This window comes from Schistocerca serialis, chromosome 11, assembly GCF_023864345.2.
Source record: "Schistocerca serialis cubense isolate TAMUIC-IGC-003099 chromosome 11, iqSchSeri2.2, whole genome shotgun sequence".
NCBI lineage: Eukaryota > Metazoa > Arthropoda > Insecta > Orthoptera > Acrididae > Schistocerca > Schistocerca serialis.
The window spans coordinates 57,785,941-57,799,388 of record NC_064648.1 but is presented as its reverse complement, the minus strand read 5'-3'; the positions used below and the strand labels follow the sequence as shown (position 1 = coordinate 57,799,388).

Genomic DNA, 13,448 nt, shown 5'->3' with positions numbered 1-13,448 from the left:
AGATTCCTTGAACAAAACACCGTGCCCAGTTCTTGGAGAAAAGCACAGGTCACACCAGTCTACAAGAAGGGCAGTAGAAGTGATCCACAAAACTACCGTCCAGTATCCTTGATATCGATTTGTTGTAGAATCTCGGAACATATTCTGAGCTCAAATATAAAGGCATCTCGAATAGAATGACGTATTCAGTGTAACCCAGCCTGGATTCCGAAAATATCGATCATGTGAAACTCAACCTGCACGTTTCGCATATGACATACTGAAAGCTTTGCATCAAGGCAGGCAGGTAGATACAGTATTTCTCGATTTCCGAAAAGAATTTGACTCAGTTTCTGTTGGCAGCGCCGACGCACTGGTCCACCCGCTGGGGTGTGTCGACGCTAGGTTCCCCGCCCCCTGACAGTAGACCATAGAGAACAACGAAGCTGATGGTGAGAATTTTTGCCGAACATCATCCCAGGCTATGAAACATGGGTTCATCACTTCAAACTGGAAACAAAACTCCACCTCTCCTCCAAAGAAAAGGTTCAGAGCAACACCCTCAGCGGATAAAGTCAAGGCGATGGTCTCCAGCGACTCTGAAGGGGCTGTTCTGTTTGATGCCCTCCCTCGCGCTGCAACGATCAACTCGGATGTGTGTTGTGCTAACCTCGGGAAATTGAAGAAAGGACTTCGGCATGTTGCTCGCCACAAAAATGCAAACGAACTTCCCCTTCTCCATGACAACACAAGGCCTCATACAAGTCTACGTACCCGGAGGAGCTCACAAAACTTCTCTGGACTTTTCTTCCTCATCCACTCTACAGCCCGGGTCTCGCACTTTGCCACTCTCATCTGTTGGGCCCAATGAAGGATACACTCAGCGGGAAGGACAACGGGGATGGTGGGGAGTTTATTGATGCAGCAAGACGTCCATGTGGACATACGGGATGTTCTAGTAAGGTGTCATAACGTCGTCACATTGAAGGCAGATCATATTGAAAAATGGGGTTACGTAGTCAAAATAAAATGTTGGACTGGAATCCTGAATAAAGTCAATATGCTTTCCGAAAAAAAATATGTTGCATTACTTATCGACTGCCCATCATATTTGTATGGACAGCAACAAAGGAATCGAGAAACCTGCTGCCATTGTCGTATGCACAGTCCAGCTCATCGTACTCGAATTAAATTTTCTAACTCACTATTAATAATCAAAAGGAAACGTGGGTTAACTACACTGCAGTGCCAAAGGAACTGATACAGGCATGCGTATTCAAATACAAAGACATGTAAACAGGCAGAATACGGCGCTGTGGTCGGCAACGCCTATATAAGACAAGTGTCTGGCGGAGTTCTTAGATCGGTTACTGCGGCTACTGTGGCAGGTTATAAAGATTTAAGTGAGTTTGAAGACGGTATTACAGTCGGGGCACGAGCGATGGGACACAGCATCTCCGAGGTAGTGATGAAGTGAGCATTATCCTGTACGATCATTTCACGAGTGTACCGTGAATATCAGGAATCATGCAAAACATCAAATCTCCGACATCGCTGTGGCCGGAAAAAGATCCTGCAAGAACTGGACCAACGACGCCTGAAGATAATCATTCAGTTCTGCGCCATCAACAAATCTCAGCGTACGAACCAGTCATCGATACTGGAATTTGGAGCCGGAAGCCCACTCATGTACCCTTGATGACTGCACGACACAAAGCTTTACGCCTCACCTGGGCCTGTGAACACCGCAATTGGATTGTTGATGACTGGAAACGTGTTGCGTGGTCTAACGAGTCTCGTTTCAAATTGTACCGAACGTAAGGATGTGTACGGGTGTGAAGACACCCTCATGAATTCATGGTCCCTGCATGTCGGCAGTGGACTGTTCAAGCCGGTGGACTTTGTAAAGGCGTGAGGCGTGCGCTACTGGACTGATATGGATCCGCTAATACGTCTAGAACTGACTCTTAAGGTAAGCGTCCTGTCTGATCATCTGCATCCATTCGTGTCCATTGTGCATTCTGACGGTCTTGGTCAATTCCAGTAGGACAATGCGACACCCCACACGTCCAGGATTGCTACAGAGAGGCTCCATGAACTCTGTTCTGAATTTAAACACTTCTGCTGGCCACCAATCTCCCCAGACATGAACATTATTGAGTATATTTCAGATGCAACGTGCTGTTCCGAAGAGATCTTCATCCCCTCGTACTCTTGCGAATTTATGGACAGCCTTGCAAGATGAATGGTGTCAGTTCCCTCCAGCACTACTTCGCACATTAGTCGAGTCCATGCCACGTCGTGTAGTGGCACTTCTGCGTGCGCTCGGGGACCCTACACTATACGTGACAGGTGTACCAGTTTATTTGGCTCTGCGGTGTAATTCGATGGATAAACACTCATGTCTGTCGTCCTCATCACTACTCGAAGCTTAGCGAACACAGCTGGGGACAGCTGCGGCGCATTATGAAGCTCAGCCAGATACACCGCAGACGACTGACGACGGTCAATAGTGATCTTTTCATACAGTCGGCTTTTGAAAATTCGTAGATACTGGATATCTGTGGAAAGTAATCAACATATGTTAAAAGTCAAAATATATGACATAATTATGGGTTTACATCATGTGACAAAGCATTGTGTCATTATTAAACTATTTCATTATGTTTTAGACAGTTGCATAATGCCTTGTCTGAATGGTCATGCGCAAGTTAAGTGATTCCAGCTTGAGCTTGGCCGGGTGAAAAGGAAGTACCGAACTCATTCGCTCTGCTCCGCTTTCTTCCTAACACGCTAGTACATGTCTCGAAATTCAACACTGACACAGCCATCTGTATAGCTAAAAATTTTATTTAATAAATCTCGAATCTTCTCTGAGGGGTGGTTACCTCATTACACCTTTAAATACAATTTAAATGAATGAGGTTGTTTGCAGAATGTGGGTCTCGAGTGAACACACGTGCAAGTGTGAAAATCATAGAAGGTTAATTTAAACAAAAACCAGGAGTAGGGTGAAAACTGGCTTATAAAAATCGCAGTTTTGCTCAAACGCAATATAATCACCAATGTTGTGGCGCGAGATAACATATTTCATGTGTAAATACAATTCAATGGACCATACGCCTCTGCATTACCGTGGGAGACAATGGACAAAAGCAAATAGCCACATATTAGAACTGATGCCTCAAACATGGTTTTACGAGTGAAAGAACAATGAGGTAAGCTAAAACTTGGGTGACTGAAGAACGATTAGATACTGATCAGCATACTCAAAGCGAAAACAAACACCCAAGATTCCTCACGGTAGTCGCCACTGCAAAATGTATCACAGACAGAAACCTAATTGCCCATTATTAGAAAAGCCACATAATGTGCTGTCACGTAGATACAGCGTAACTGTGCAAAGGCGGCAGCGATCTCACGATGTTACAGAACGAGGTCAGATGAGTGAGTCCATTTCACTATCACAAGTCAATGTACATATACTACAATGACAGAAAGAAAAATCCCCATACCAAGGAAGAGTTGTACGAGACAAACGAAAGTTTACAGGCGTGTCTCTACATCTCAGAGGTGACACCTATCGAGATTTCGCGCCAGCCGAATAAGAGTGGCGTTAGTAGCGCCACTGTGGGGACGCAAATCAGGTTTTCTTTTTATACTCGCTGTAACGTTCGTGACCATTAGTTACCTTTGAGATCGGGCGCAGTGATTAAATGTCAGTCAAGAATGCCTTTGAGACGATGAATAAGCCATGATCAACAGGTAACCGAACTTGAACGGCGTCGTGTAGTGGGGCTACCAGAATCTTGATGTTACTTCTACGCTACTGCAGAAAGACTCGGCAGAAATGTTGCCACTGTAGACGATTGCTGGCAGCAGTAGTGACGAGAGTGCACAGACTGGCTTCTGGAGGGCCACGTGCCACTACCGACAGGGGGGACCGTCGCGTTCAGCGTATGGCTCTGGAGCATCTTACAGCAACGGCATTCGAACAGCATTTTACACCACAGTGAGATAACGAACTGCTACAAATTGAGTTCTTCGAGAACAACTCCGAGCCCGACGCCCTGTTGGGGGCATTCCACTGACCCCAAACCACGGTCATCTGCAAATTCATTGGACTCATTGGATAGTAGACTGGAGGTATGTTGTGTTTTATGCTGAAAGCCCGTTTTGCCTCGGTGCCGATGGTCCTGTGCGCTACTTAGGGCCTGCCACCAGTCTGTCTGCTCGCTAGACACACTGGACCTACACCAGCTGCTATGGTCTGGGGTGCGATTTCTTACGACAGCAGGAGCTTTTTCGTAGTGCACCCATACAAGACGTGCAGACCCCACATTTCACACTTAGGCGTCCACTTCTAGCCTTGAAGCGCGTTTCACATGGTTGCAGTGGTCAATAGCAGGACCTCTGCTCGAGGATCAGTTGTGCACTCATCAGAAAAAATGACTTTCCCCCAATCGACATCTTCCTACGAACTGTAGTCTATCCACTACCTGTTCGCCGGACAAAGATTCTTTGAAACGAACACTGCAGGACCTGTTTGCACGATCCTTTAATCTTATGAGAGCAGTTCTCGATAGGGCCAGGAAATATGAGCCTCTCCCTAGTTCCCAGTTGACTGACAAATGAGCATTGTGGGCCGCCCTGACCAATTCTTCATCCTGTCTCCATGTAGAGACTCGTGACCTTCTGGGTATTGGGCGTCTCGCTACCGCACCGTTATCTCTAAATCTAATCCATTTCCTTGCTGTGGAAGCATCAAACACGATAACGACGTCCTACCCCAGATGAACCAACACCGTTTTTAAAGAGAGCAATTTTTCGCTCGCGAACATCCAAATCAGCCATTTTGAAGCAGACCTATAACGTACGCCAATCGGCTGATATGTTTCTCTTAGCTGAAAACTACATAGACACCAGGTGGTGGTCGAAGTAATTAGAAATACGTACATCCATTTTCAATATTTTTACTATGAACATTGGTCTATTTAGAAATTAGCCTACTATAAAATGGAATCTTCTGAAACAATTTGGAACTTAGAAAAGCCTACAACTGCACAATTTGCAGCGAATTAAGATTTAAAATAAGGGAAAAGACAACTGACTACAGTAAGGTTGGAGCGCTCGTCTTTTATGTTCGTAAACTGTTAACCTATTCACTTTTCATTCATTTATTTATTTACTTGATCTCATTTTGTTCGTTACTGTTCTTTGCATTTATGTGGGGCGGACGTCACATGACACCAGTTCAAGTTCATCGTTTATCCATGCACTCCGTTTCTTTTATTATTATTATTATTATTATTATTATTAGACAGGGCAGCTAAGCCCGTGACCGAACGCGCTGAGCTATGGTGCCGTCTATGCACTAAGCCAATGAAAAGGCGTGAAACACTCGCCGTTGAAGTAATCCTACCGACATGGGGTTCTTATATTTCAACCATGTCTACGTGCGCGAATAATGATTTTCCAAAGAAATGATATGACGAGTTAAACTGCTATGAATCTCGACGTATACAGTAGCCAAACTGTAATACTGCTTCTGTTTGACGATGTAAACACCAAACTGAAGCTCCAAAGGCCGCTACAGTTTTGAACAGTGACACTTGTGAACTCGGGCATGCACAATACTCTGTACTTTGGTCTGTAAAGTGTTGCGGCCGGGCAGTCTTTTCTCCTCTCATTGCACGACGCAGACCAGCACGGCAGTCATCGCGGCGGCGGGAAGGCGAGTGTGTCCCTGTCTGGCGGCTCGAGGCCTCGTGCAACGAATTATACCGTCCAGCTGTTGGCAGGCTCCAGTAAAGGCTCAAACAACCCGTCAAGACAAACCGTGCAGTTTCTCCGCAGTGATGTACTACACCACCAGACAGACAGCTAACTCCAGATGTTTTGAGACAGAAAAGTGACTGTTGTCACATGCGTGAATATGCGGTACGAAATGTGCAGCTGCTTTTCAAAATGCGAGGCTTACAAGCCACAGATCTGTGTGTTGGCCTTACAAGGACCCGTCAGGTCGCTTCGTTACTGGTGACTGGAATCTTGGGTCATTCGCCGCACTGTACCTACAAGCTACGTACCTTTTTACCTGTCAGTTAACTGTACCAACCGTGACGACAGTTAAAGATCAGTGTGGTGTAACATGGGTTATTCGTAAGCATAACCTACACTAGGTGGAAAAGTACCCCAAATACACGTTTTTCATATTAAGTGCATTGTGCTGCCACCTACTGCCAGGTACTCCATGTCAGCGACCTCAGTAGTCATTAGACATCGTGAGAGAGCAGAATGGGACGCTCTGCGGAACTGAGCTTCGAACGTGGTCAGGTGACTGGGTGTCTCTTGTGTCATACGTCTGTAGGCGAGATTTCATGGTTGAGCGGCTGCTCATACGCGACACATCACGCCGAAAAATGCCAAACGACGCCTCGCTTGGTGAAAGGAGAGCAAACATTGGACGATTGTACATTGGAAAAACGTTTTGTGGAATGACAAATCACGAATGTGGCGATCCGATGGCAGGGGGTGGGTATGGCGAATGCCTGGCGAACGTCATTGCCAGCGTGTGTAGAGCCAACAGTAAAGTTCGGAAAGTTGGGAGGTGGTAGTGTTATGGTGTGGTCGTGTTTTTTATGGAGGGGTCTTGCACCCCTTGTTGTTTTGCGTGGCACTATACAGTGCAGACCTGTGTTGATCTTTTAAGCATCATTTTGCTTCCCATTGTTGACGAGAAATTGGGGGATGGGGACTGCATCTTTCAACACGATCGAGCACCTGTTCATAATGCATGGCCTGTGACGGAGTGATTACACGACAATAACATCCTTGTAATGGACTGGCCTGTACAGAGTCCTGACCTGAATTCTATAGAACACCTTTGGGATGTTTTGCAACGCCGAGCCTGGCCTCACCGACGGACATCGATACCTCTCCTCAGTGCAGCACTCCATGAAGAATGGGCTGCCATTCCCCAAGAAACTTTCCAGCACCTGAATGAACGTATGTCTGCGAGAGCGGAAGCTGTCATCAAGGCTAAGGGTGGGCCAACACCTTACTGAATTCCAGTGTTACCGATGGACGACGCCACGAACTTGTAAGTCATTTTCAGCCAGGTGTCCAGATACTTTTGATCACATAGTGTATGTTTCACTAAAGGCACTCACGCTGGCGAAAGATGGTCGTGTCTTTTATAAACATTTTATGTAATGGGAAAATTTCACTGTGCATACCCCGTTCTGTGCTCTGTGCGGCTGTTACGTATCCAGTGACGTAACACTGCAGGGGCGAGTCGCGGTGTGGTGACTGCAGTAGCTGCAGCTGCACATTTATGCCTTTGCGGCGAACCTTCAAGGTGTCATGGAGACCCTAGAGAAAACAGACGTATTACAGTGCAAATGCTCAAGACAAATGAAGACTAAATCTTAGAACTTAGGTTCAGTTCGGTGTGGTCATGATGTATTTGAAGCTGTGAGTTGCTGACAACTGGACCTATGTTCACAATTGATGTGCATAGTTGAAACAATGCAGCTCATTGTCGCTGAAGACGTGCTCGTCATTGAGTAGCTGCAGTTTGTGAGACACTGTCTTACAGCATCACCCTGTCTGGAGATTAAGTCGAGAAGAATAAGTTAGCCCACAGCCGTGATACGGAGTACCGGAACACGAGGACGAAATAAACAGGCCACTGTGTTTGATGGAGAATAGTAAAAGGTAACTTGGACAACATTATACTGACAGATCCACCGCGAAGTGTTTCCACCAAGTCGCCACACGCCATACAAACACACGCGAAAGGAGAACACCGCAAAGTGTTTTGCACGTATTGCTTCGCACTTCAGGGCGCTTCCTAAAAATCTCTTGTGTCCTCACAGCCTCTAGCTCTAGATATACTAAAAAAAGACTCGCATACTCAGTATGTTATTTACTATGACATAATATACTGATGGAGCTTCATGCACATCCTACCGTGAGATATTCTCTGCCTGTTCTCTGTATTAATGGTCCTCCAGGAGACTGCTGGCTACCCTCACATACACACTGAGGCTGAAATGTAGATGCATGGAAAGCTTGGGGGCCACTTGGAACACCTGTTCCAGATATCATTCCAGTCATGCATGAGTGAAACTTGGAAGACCTCCTGTGTATACTACCGAAACTTTTATCAAAGCACACTTCAGCACTTCAATTAAATACACTCCTGGAAATTGAAATAAGAACACCGTGAATTCATTGTCCCAGGAAGGGGAAACTTTATTGACACATTCCTGGGGTCAGATACATCACATGATCACACTGACAGAACCACAGGCACATAGACACAGGCAACAGAGCATGCACAATGTCGGCACTAGTACAGTGTATATCCACCTTTCGCAGCAATTCAGGCTGCTATTCTCCCATGGAGACGATCGTAGAGATGCTGGATGTAGTCCTGTGGAACGGCTTGCCATGCCATTTCCACCTGGCGCCTCAGTTGGACCAGCGTTCGTGCTGGACGTGCAGACCGCGTGAGACAACGCTTCATCCAGTCCCAAACATGCTCAATGGGGGACAGATCCGGAGATCTTGCTGGCCAGGGCAGTTGACTTACACCTTCTAGAGCACGTTGGGTGGCACGGGATACATGCGGACGTGCATTGTCCTGTTGGAACAGCAAGTTCCCTTGCCGGTCTAGGAATGGTAGAACGATGGGTTCGATAACGGTTTGGATGTACCGTGCACTATTCAGTGTCCCCTCGACGATCACCAGTGGTGTACGACCAGTGTAGGAGATCGCTCCCCACACTATGATGCCGGGTGTTGGCCCTGTGTGCCTCGGTCGTATGCAGTCCTGATTGTGGCGCTCACCTGCATGGCGCCAAACACGCATACGACCATCATTGGCACCAAGGCAGAAGCGACTCTCATCGCTGAAGACGACACGTCTCCATTCGTCCCTCCATTCACGCCTGTCGCGACACCACTGGAGGCGGGCTGCACGATGTTGGGGCGTGAGCGGAAGACGGCCTAACGGTGTGCGGGACCGTAGCCCAGCTTCATGGAGACGGTTGCGAATGGTCCTCGCCGATACCCCAGGAGCAACAGTGTCCCTAATTTGCTGGGAAGTGGCGGTGCGGTCCCCTACGGCACTGCGTAGGATCCTACGGTCTTGGAGTGCATCCGTGCGTCGCTGCGGTCCGGTCCCAGGTCGACGGGCACGTGCACCTTCCGCCGACCACTGGCGACAACATCGATGTACTGTGGAGACCTCACGCCCCACGTGTTGAGCAATTCGGCGGTACGTCCACCCGGCCTCCCGCATGCCCACTATACGCCCTCGCTCAAAGTCCGTCAACTGCACATACGGTTCACGTCCACGCTGTCGCGGCATGCTACCAGTGTTAAAGACTGCGATGGAGCTCCGTATGCCACGGCAAACTGGCTGACACTGACGGCGGCGGTGCACAAATGCTGCGCAGCTAGCGCCATTCGACGGCCAACACCGCGGTTCCTGGTGTGTCCGCTGTGCCGTGCGTGTGATCATTGCTTGTACAGCCCTCTCGCAGTGTCCGGAGCAAGTATGGTGGGTCTGACACACCGGTGTCAATGTGTTCTTTTTTCCATTTAGAGGAGTGTATGTCAGCAATCTCGCTGAAGTTACTTTCAACACTTTCTTTAGATATCATGAGAGCTTTCCTTATGTGATCAGTCAGAACACCAGCTCCAGATAACATGTCCTTGAGCTGACAACATAAACACTCAGACAGTAAAATCGAAAGGATGAATTTTAAAGCGTTAAAAATATCAGGACCTCCATATACCAAGAAAGCCACATATGGTAACAACTCTTTTTTTTGGGGGGGGGGGGGGAGTGTTTACATGGGTGCATTTGTAATGCTACATATGGATACCATGACAGCCTTCCTTTGCAGCAACTTGGAATATCTTTCCTAGATACAGTGGAACACTCCTTCCAGATACCTTGGAAACTGTCTTTAGAGGTATACCACAAACACCTTCTTGCCATGGCAATTTACTGCGTGTGATGCTGCAGAGTAAGAGTAAAATTAGCTCTTGTATGAATATTGCCCGTTTCCTGACTCATTCATTGATGTTACTCGGTAATTACAGTCTCTGGCATCAGCCTACCATATTCTCGTCCTAGTCTTCCAATGTTCCCTCATGGAAGTGAAATTGCCCGGATGGTGCCCAATAGTTAAGTTCCGATGTGTGATCTGGGGCAGGAGTGCGTCCAAGCACTGGGAATCCGGTTAGCTGAAGATCCCCCTGTGGGGGCCATCAGCACAGATCGAGTCCCGCGGCGTGGGGCCGCTCCAGAGGGTGCTGCAGGAGCTGGGCGGCTGGCCCGCCGTGGAGGGCGACTCCTGGCAAGAGGCGGGCTTCGACTGGCGGCAGAGCGTCTACCGCTTCCGCAGGGCCGGATTCAGCACTGACTACTTCATCAAGTTCTCGGTGGCGACCGACCACCGCAACTCAACGCAGCGCTGCATTTACGTGAGTACTGAAGTCCTGAGAATCAGTGTCTAGAGATGGGTACATAGAATTGGGTTGCCTGACAACCTGCCTAGCAGGTCATCTGTCGGTGCCTAGAGATGGTTACACAGAAATAGGATGCCTGATAACCTGTCTAGTAGATTATAAACTGTCTTTCTTGTAGGAGACGAAACCAACTATAAGATTCACGATTCTAATCATGTGAGTTATATGAATCGAAGCTACTGCCAATACCTTTTAGGTCAGGAAGGACGCTTTGATCATCCTGATATATGTAAACCAAGAAACGAAAGTGCATCATCCACATTGGTTTTTTGAATAGGACTTTTTTCCTCCTTTTCGTCAGGAATACGTCCCTACAGTTTGTTGGATTTAGCGTGAACATTAATAAAACCAACTATATATATATATATATATATATATATATATATATATATATATATATATATGTGTGTGTGTGTGTGTGTGTGTGTGTTGTGGTGTTACATACTTTCTTAACTTAAACTGAGTGTAATGGCTGCTTCAGTTTCTCAGATACATTCAATATAAATGTACGATACATGAATTGTCTTGCAATTTGCGTAATAGTGGTCAATGTATGTCTACAGTTAGTTGCTGTAGTTGAAGGAAATACTACTGGACTGTGATTGTGAAATAAATTATAAACTCTTCAGCTTAATTAGAAAAAATCCAACATAAACACTCAGACAGTAAAACTGAAAGGATGAATTTTCAAGCGTTAAAAATTTCAAACTGCCCATGCTGCTACACATTGCAAATCTGATAATTCAACACAACCATAAGGGAAAAAGGTTTCTTTGAGTAAAAAATTACTTTTAATGGTGCACACATAATAATTTTTCTATAAATAATACAGAATCAGTAGTTATAAGGAACAAAGCAAAAAACCTTAATTAAGAGAAAAGTCAAATTCAGTACTGAGGTAAATTAAATAAGGAACTGAAACCAAATCGAAATAGATCAGGACATTCCATCAGTGTCATTCTTCCTCTCTGTATTTCTTTTTCTTTGCATTACTCCCCCTCCCCCTTATTCTCTCTCTCTCACGCGTGTGTATTTGTGTGTGTGTGTGTGTGTTTCATTGCAGCCCATCCTTGTGTTTCTCACCTACTTCAGTGTCTCTTTACATATCCTATCTTTCCTTATCTTCCTTCCCCTAACTCTCCCTCTGACTCTATTATTCATTCATTGATTCTCGGAGCTATACTTTATCTCTTTCCTTATCTCACACTTCTCGTCTTTCTATCTACCTCCTTCTGCCATTTTCTGGCTTCACCTTCCTCTTTTCCCTTTCTTCACTGTCTGTCAACCTCACCCTTTCCCTCTCGGTCTTTCCTCTCTCTCACACAGTATGTTTTTCACTCCTTATCTCTTTCTTTCACGTCACTGTGTGTGCGTGTGTGTATGTGTGTGTGTGTGTGTGTGTGTGTGTGTGTGTGACGTCTTCTCTCAGATTATGCCTCTCATCCTCACCTCCTCACTCTCTATCTAATTTTTCTTCTGTCTTTCCATCTCTCTAATTTCCTTTCTCTAAACATCCCTCTTCTCTTTTTGTAGCACACTCTGTGTCTGACCCAGACTTTGTACATTAACCCCCCCCCCCCCACCCTTACTCTATAACCCTACGTATCTTTCACTCGCCCTCTCAGTCTCTTCCCCTCTCTCATTTTCCCTTTGCCTCCTTCTTTTCGTCACGGTCTGCGTTTCCTCCTCCCTCGTCATCTTGCTCACTATGTCTAATTCATCCTTTTGGTCTTTTTTGTATTGCTCTTCCTATGCTACTTTCTTTACTCCAATCTGTGTCTTTAGATCTCTCCCTCCCTCTCACTATCTTGTATTTTCTTATTCTCAGTTTCTCTCTTTATTTTTATTTTTTCTCTGTCTTTCTTTCACTCACCATCTCTTTTTCGCTCCCACTGTCTGCTACTCTCCTCCTTGTTTTCGCAGTCTCTCACCTTCCCTCTCTCTCTCTCTCGTCCCCCTTCTTTGTTTTTTGCTCTGACTCGGCCTGTCTCGTCTCTCTCAGTTTAATACTGCTCTTTACTTTCTCTCACATCGCCTCTCTGTCCCTTGCTTGATCACCCTCTCTGTCCCTCTCACTTTTTGTACCTCTCTCACTGTACACTTGCTTTATAGTTTTCTGTCAGCGTCTGTCACTCTTTCTCTCTCTGGATCTTTCGTTCACTCCTTCTCGATCTCTGTCACCTTCTCTCTCCCACTATTCCCCTTCTTTCTGTATCTGTGACAGGAGCTAATACTTCCCTCACTCTTCTGCAGCTGGACCGGGCATCGCCAGGACTAAGTCACGAGTTCCTTCTGAGGCCTCCCCCAAACAAGCAGGTGGATGCATATTACAAGTACCAGGTGGACCTAGCAGTTCTGCTGGGTGGTGACAGAGTGCGCGCACAGCGTGAGCTCAGGCAGTCCCTCGAGTTCGAGAGACATCTGGCCATAGTGAGTATATGGTACGGTGAGTGAGGAGAGTACAGTTTCCATCACTGTCATGCCAACTCTCGCTTAATCCTCGATATAACAATGGTTCTAAGAGTTTTCATAAACTTCAAATTTGGAATATAATATGTTTGAAAAATATAGTAACATCGTAAGTTGAGTCCTTACATGTGAACCTCCAGCCATGTCATTCTTTGTTGTAGAAACGTAGATACTGAATTTGAGCGCCGTATAGAAACCGAAGCACTAAAGGAACTGGTATAGGCATGTGTATTCAAATACAAAGTAAACAGGCAGAATACGTCGCTGCAGTCGGCAATGCCTATATAAGACAAGTATCTGATGCAGTTGTTAGATAGGTTAATGCTGCTACAATAGCATGTTAACAAGATTTAATTGAGTTTGAACGTGGTCTTATAGTCGGTGTGTGACCAATGGGTCCCAGCATCTCTGAGGTAGCAATGAACTGGGTATTTTCCCGTACGACCATATCACGA

The 13,448-nt window shown here is 46.2% G+C and overlaps 1 protein-coding gene across 1 annotated transcript in view; it reads left to right on the top strand.

Annotated features, from left to right (window-relative positions):
- Positions 1-13,448, top strand: part of LOC126426850 (neprilysin-2-like) — a 285,437-nt gene that overhangs the window by 148,713 nt on the left and 123,276 nt on the right. The window contains exons 6-7 of the mRNA XM_050088871.1: positions 10,268-10,479; positions 12,778-12,954. Of these exons, the coding sequence (XP_049944828.1) occupies positions 10,268-10,479; positions 12,778-12,954 (389 nt within the window). The remainder of the gene's footprint in view (positions 1-10,267; positions 10,480-12,777; positions 12,955-13,448) is intronic.